This window comes from Perissodus microlepis, chromosome 15, assembly GCF_051167445.1.
Source record: "Perissodus microlepis isolate ML-2025 ecotype Zambia chromosome 15, ASM5116744v1, whole genome shotgun sequence".
NCBI classification, from domain to species: domain Eukaryota; kingdom Metazoa; phylum Chordata; class Actinopteri; order Cichliformes; family Cichlidae; genus Perissodus; species Perissodus microlepis.
This window is the reverse complement of record NC_140475.1, coordinates 2440001-2446479: the sequence shown is the minus strand read 5'-3', so window position 1 is coordinate 2446479 and position 6479 is coordinate 2440001. Positions and strand designations below refer to the sequence as shown.

At 41.8% G+C, this 6479-nt stretch overlaps 1 protein-coding gene across 9 annotated transcripts in view; it reads right to left on the bottom strand.

Annotated features, from left to right (window-relative positions):
- Positions 1–347: 347 nt before the first annotated feature.
- cep128 (centrosomal protein 128) overlaps positions 348–6479 on the bottom strand; it is a 48829-nt gene continuing 42697 nt past the window's right edge. For all 9 annotated transcript variants that reach the window (XM_084952889.1, XM_084952892.1, XM_084952891.1 and 6 more), the window contains exons 22-25: positions 6145–6222; positions 4402–4515; positions 2267–2375; positions 348–1575 (exon numbers count right to left, since the gene is read on the bottom strand). In XM_084952889.1, coding sequence (XP_084809015.1) covers positions 1502–1575; positions 2267–2375; positions 4402–4515; positions 6145–6222 — 375 coding nt within the window. In that variant the 3' untranslated portion in view covers positions 348–1501. The remainder of the gene's footprint in view (positions 1576–2266; positions 2376–4401; positions 4516–6144; positions 6223–6479) is intronic.

Below are 6479 nucleotides of genomic sequence, written 5' to 3'. Positions count from 1 at the left end.
GAGCTCAGACAGCCACACAAGGAACAAGCAAACTCCACAGAGAAAAGCCGTGGCGAGCTGGTAGATTCAAACTCATGACCTTCTTCCTGTGAGGCATAACCACCACATCACCATGCTGCCTTATCCTAAATATACAGGCAGGGTAAAGGCTGTTTGTAAGTGGGAACATCAATAGACTACAGTGCTTTCCTTCTTAAGTTTCGACGTCTTCTGTTAAGTCCTTCTTATCCACCGTCTTATTCATACTACACTGTATGATTGATGTTAAATGTTTACTCTGATCATTTCAAACTTTTTTTGCATTTCTCATAAAGTTACAGCCGTCACTGCAACAGAAAACACACATGTTAATAGCATGTTTTATTAAGGCTGAGAGGAATAAATGACATAATACAGGCAGATAATGACAGAAGTGTGACAGGCCGATAAAACATGTCTTTTGTATTTGCAATGTTTTATTAAATCAGTAGTGATGAAAAAAAAAAAAAAAGTAACAGTATTTAATGTATTCACTTATATACGGAGGAATCTTTGACCTTTGCATCAGTTTGAGCTTCCCTGATCTGCCAGAATCCAGTGACATCTGGTTTTATGCTGTACACAACCAACCCGTGCAAAACACAGAATGTCCAAACAAAGACTATGTAAACATTTTTTAATATTCACGCACCGGGGACTGTATTTCTGCCTTAACAGCCGAGCAGTAAATTAAAAGGACGTTCCTCTCGTGTGTGGCTTTAGGTTGTCCCTCTGAAGGATTTCAGCTGAAAGCAAAAGATACCGCTGGGAGTAGCTGGAGTCTCTCAGCTGCTGCAAAGCAAACACTTCAGTCTGAAATGAAGGGGACATCAAGTGTGCATAGAAAACTAGACATTTAGCTCCATGCAGATTTATTCACAGTGCATACACTTCCTTCATATTTCATGACAAAAAAAACCATCTAACTGTGCTCATTTCCTTCTTTCTTACAAATATAAATACTGCAGTATACAAAACATAGAAAGAGTTTCTCATTCATCAACAGTTGGATGGAAACGCACACACAAAAACATTTGTCACATTGCGCTAGTTTTAAAAAACTGCATATTGTTCAGAAGGCACTGCGAGTTCATTTATGGAGTTTGTCTTTTAGCAGAAACACATGATGATAAGAGCAGAACACAGACATTTAACCACATGTAGAACAAGACAAGAACATGGAACAGTGAAACCGTTTTGCTTTGAAATACATTCATGATTATAAATAACATTTAAACTCTTTACAGCGTGCAGATATTTAGCTCATGTTTTAAAGTGTTTCTTAAAGTTTTGCTCTAATAAAATGTCACAGTCTCGGTCCCGAGCACATTCGCCGACTGCCTGGCTGAGGTAGTCGCGGAGGATTAGCGTCGAGTGCAAGGCCTCTCACTACGTTTCGCTCTGGATGAGCACCAGCAGGTAGAGTCGGTGTGTGTGTGTGTGTGTGTTTGTAGAGATAGATAAAGGTTTGCTAAAGGTTGAACTAATCTGCGAGAGGTTTGGCCCCATCGACTCTGGAGTCGTCCAGGTCTGAAGTGGTCAGGCGTTTGAGAGGCGCTGTGGCAGAGGAGAGAAGAAAGGATACACAGTTACAGTCCCGCTTCATTTACTAACCAATCACAGCGCGACATTTGTGAACAAGACATTTCTCACTAACAAGGCGCATAAAATATGATTTGCACTACCTGCTACAGCCGAGGAAGTCGCAACTATGTGTGGTAATTACTCTGTACATTAACACCAGTGTTAAACAGCCACGAACATGTTTTGGCCTCCATAAATCTCTGAGGTAAAATGGACACAAAGCCACAGAAAGTACGCTCCTCTCGCGCTGAGCCAAATATTTGTAAGCGGCTTAGGAAAGTGCTACAAGTGATTTTGGCTGGGAGCCACTGGCAGTGATACAGGCAGACTCATTTCCAGAGCACTGATGGAAAGTTTCAGCGCCGGCTGCCATGTTTACATACTAAATGAAAGCGAGACTGTGCCCTGAATGTAACATGGTGAAATTTGGGTTATTGGTGAGCGTTATACTGAAATGAATGCAGATCAGAAACACTGACACATCCTTTTCACTACAGTCTGGATGCAGTTATTTAGAAAAATAAGAATACTTTGACAATAATTTTACTCCAAAATACCGCCATACTGTATATTTTCAAATGATCAGCAATACAGAGATGCAGGAAATACACGACTCCCATCAAACCATAGAACAGAAAGGCTGTCAGAGCTGCTCCGTACTCACACAGTGTGTCAGATCTCAGCGAGCTGCTAAGGAACGTGCTGGAGCCTTTGATAGTGGAAGAAAGAGCAGCCAGTTTGAGGCTCCTGGAAGTGGCATCCAACTTCTCGTGCTGGAAGAGGAGGACATGGTAACGAGAATGTAGGCTACACACCACATTTACAAAAAACAACCAAACACACACAACAGCTCTTTGGGTGGAAGGGGAAAGAAACCTTCAAGAGATTTATAGTCGTAGTGAGCCTGAGGATGGCATCGGTGCATACACTCTGCTGTCCGGTTATGATACATCTGGATAAAGATAATCTAATGCAGCCGTCCTGCTATAAATCCAGCCTCCGTGAAGGAGATAAACTCCAGTTTTTATTGAAACTGTCTTAGAAAGATGTCGAATCAGCTGTATGGTTGTTTTGGAAGCTACGGTCTGTGCTGCCGATGCATTTCTATTACTTTATTCAGCCCTTTACATCACTGAGCCTCAGACGGCAGTTTGCTGATCTGCAGTGTTCGTGATGTGAAGATGCAAAAAGCCGGTGAACTGAACGAACGGACAATCCATCAAGAAGCTGGTGAGACATTATGAGTGTGCTTAATTTAACAATAATGTAAAATTTCCTTTACGCCATGCAATGATCAACATGGACAGTGAAGTGTGCTGTGCAGGATTCTTAGATTATAGCTAAAATAAACCATCTGAGTGAGTCTGGGCTCACGGAAGGGAACAAGGCAGAAAAATGCACCACGCTAAAGGAAAGGGGCTGCTGTCTGGGTCCCCAAAATACCTGTATGCATATCAAAAATGCTCGACAAAATGATTTACATAAGCAATCTCAGTCTTTCCAGTAAGTATACGCCAAAAAGTGATAACATTAAAACCTGGCCACCTACTTGATCACTCCTGCAGACAACAGAGACCACCCCACCTGCACCGCCTCAGGGCACTGACGCACAGAGGGCTTCCCTCCATCATTTTGCAAAAAGAAAAACTGCTCAGAAACAGCTCGAGTAATACAAATCAGAGTCTTGGGCATACCAGCATCTACTGGAACAAACCTGATCCACAAAACATCCCAGCCCGAAAGATCCGCTGCCAACGTCCCAGTGCCAGACACCACAAATGTCAGAGGCTGTTTAGGAGGCAGGAGGAAAGCAGGTGTTTTTAATGTTGTGGCTGAATGCTGTGTACCTGCGCTGCCACACTTGCAAGTTTACAGGTCTCCAAAAACGCTGGTGTGCAGTTTGAAAAAATCCCTTAATATTCTGTGGTTCTTTTGCAAGGTCCACAAAGGTGCAGCGGCTGCTTAAAGTATGACACGGAGCGCTTGTTGTCTTTTATCCTCAGGATATGGATCACTAACTTTCCAGATGTCCTACGAGGCCAGAGCAGCGACGGACCAAAGAGATAATCTGAGCAGAAAAGTCCGAGAGCCTCAGCTAAACGTGATGTGGAAGCTGTTTGTAAGCACTGCTGCCTCTGTTTAAGATGGAAGTCTTATAAAGACATTTCATCCATCCTTTTTCCTTAAACAAACCCCGGGTGGGCAGCAGCTATTAAGCTAATGCAATCGCCACTTATCACTCAACGCAGGAGTCATTTGGCAAACCAATGGGGTAATCTGGCAGATTAAAGCCATTTAAAAAGTGACTGTATGGCTGTTTAGGGGAGGCTGTAAACTGCTGATGGCAATCAGCTGTCAACAACGATGTCTTGATGACTCCCTCGGCTGCTTTATAACAGAGAGGATGACAGTAGCAATTAACAGTGAGTGGCAAATTCAAGTTGGGGTTTTGTTTTTGTTTTGTTTGTTTTGTTTTGTTTTTTTTTTTGGGGGGGGGGGGGTACATTAGTGGCACCCCCAGAGCCTGTCCCGCTCTGTCCATCCATGCCATGTTACCACTGTGCGAATTTATTCATTTATTCATACAAGCTGCAAATGAGGTGCAGTGCACACACCGGCATCTGTGTGGGTGAGCCAGACTCATAACAGACTCTCAAAGTCAGGCTATCCTTATCCAAACAGCTGCTGTTTGAACAAAGCGCCGCAATTAGTGACTGAAATAGAAAAAGTGTAGGTTGTTGTTTTAAAGTATCGTCTCTTGCTAGGCATCAAGGTACTGCAACCGTGTGTCTACCATACTCTGTACTCTTGGATCCTGCGTTTGGACTCATCCAGCTGGTGCTGCAGGTCCCAGACGATCTCTTTGTATTTGGCGTGGCGCTCCTCTACCATCTCCCTCTGCTGCTGTGAGTCCTGAACACACAAGACAGAAGCTGTGTCATCAGATTGTGCGACTATTTCTAAACAGGCAGAAAAGAAAAGAAGCCCAAGAATCTAAACAATCTTTAACAGTTTTTCTGTCTTTCTTTTTGGGTTAATTAGTCAGAGAACAACTGAATAAATAGTAGTGGTGTCAAAGTGCACAAGCTAATCTTTTGAATTCACGAGTGCTTCCTATAACAGTAAATTGGAGCCTGGCAGTCCATTACACTCACACACAAGTGTTGCAGGACTCAGAAAACTACACAATACCTGGATGTGACAGCACTACACATAGGTGGGCGTGATTGTGAAACAAGACAAATATTTAGTTATTTAAGGTTCAGTTAGAGCTCTGGACTTATCAAATAGATTTACACTGACTACTGATCAGCAATGAGAATAACAGAAAGAATTTAACATGTAGATTACCTCGCTATCAATAATAAAAGCCCAAATAAGCACGAGCATACGTGCCCTTAAAAGCAAAAAGCAAAATCAATAAACTAACCCTTAATTATTTAGCTAAAATCTAGTGTAACACACATTGGTATTGGTGTGCATGGAGTCAACATGAGATAACAGGCTCTGTGTCTCTGCCAGGTTAGACTGAGTCACTCACACAGATCAGTTAAGCTGTTGTTATGCTGGTGAGTGAAGCACTGAGGAGAAGCAACCTGCTGAGGCTCAATTCTTCATTTACTTACTGAAGTCTTTTTCTGCTCTCTGCTTTCAGCAGTCTGACCTGAAACCAACGGCTCCGTTGGGCTGACTCACAGTTTGGTGCTCGTTTTAGCTTCATATGGATGTAATCCTGCTCTTTGTACTGGTTTTAATTTATTTTTACACTATTAAAGTATTTCTTAAAAATTTAGTTAGCTTCATTTGTTTGAGACATTGTTCTGGACATCACATCATCACTGCCCCAATTGGTTCCTTTGGCAGTCCTGGTCTTTGCTTGTTTTGTGCATTAGCAAACAGATTAGCAACAGCTAAGCGTATCTTAGACAGCTGAGCAAAGGAATAAAATACTTTTAGGTCTCTGACAATAAACTTAGCAGTGATGATTCTGCTGAGTTATGCTGCTTCATGATGCGGAGCTTTAACCATGGAAGATGCAATTAGTCACATCTGCCCAGTGCTGAGCCTCCTTCAGCTGTTTCAATGCTTCACTGTATGTGTCAGGAACTTGAGACTGACAAAGGACTAAGAGGACCTTCGCTGATAAACATCTGTCATTATATTGAAAATGATGATCAGGCCATTTAGGTTAGTGCTAGAGTTTGACAATAGGGAGATGCAGACAGAACTTTTTCATGTGGTTTTGTGGCATTTTGACTGTCTTGCTGCAGCAGCTTAATGAGGGAATCCTCCTTATGTTACGATGATTGAAAGTTTAACTGGCTCTTGTGTTTTGTCCATTACGTTTGCCTGCTAATCAGTTGTGCAGTGGTAAAGTTAGTAAAGCATTACTTCCATGGTTTTGCAATTAATAATCCATAATTATAGGATTTAATCCTCTTATATGTGACTCAGAGCTAATTGTGCAGTTACTCGGTTAATTTTTGCGTGTTCATTAACAGTCAAATAAAAGAAGTAATCTAGATTATATGTGATCCCCACCTCCAAATCTCTGAAGTTCTCCATAAGAAGCTGTTTTTCTGGAATAGACTCCAAGTGATCCAGGGCTACTCTTGTATTCTTAAAAAAAAAGAAAACACACACACACACACACACACGAATATTTAACAAATGTAAATGGAAGATACTGAAAGCTGTCAGAACTGAAAACAGCATCTGTGTTTTTAACATCATAATTACAAGTTATCCAAGTGATCCCGACGCAGATGTCAGTAAATCCAATAACACAACGAGGAACCCCAAAAGTCATAAACACGTAGACACACATGCTACAAGACCAAAACAACACGTGGAGATTTAATGATTAATAATATTGG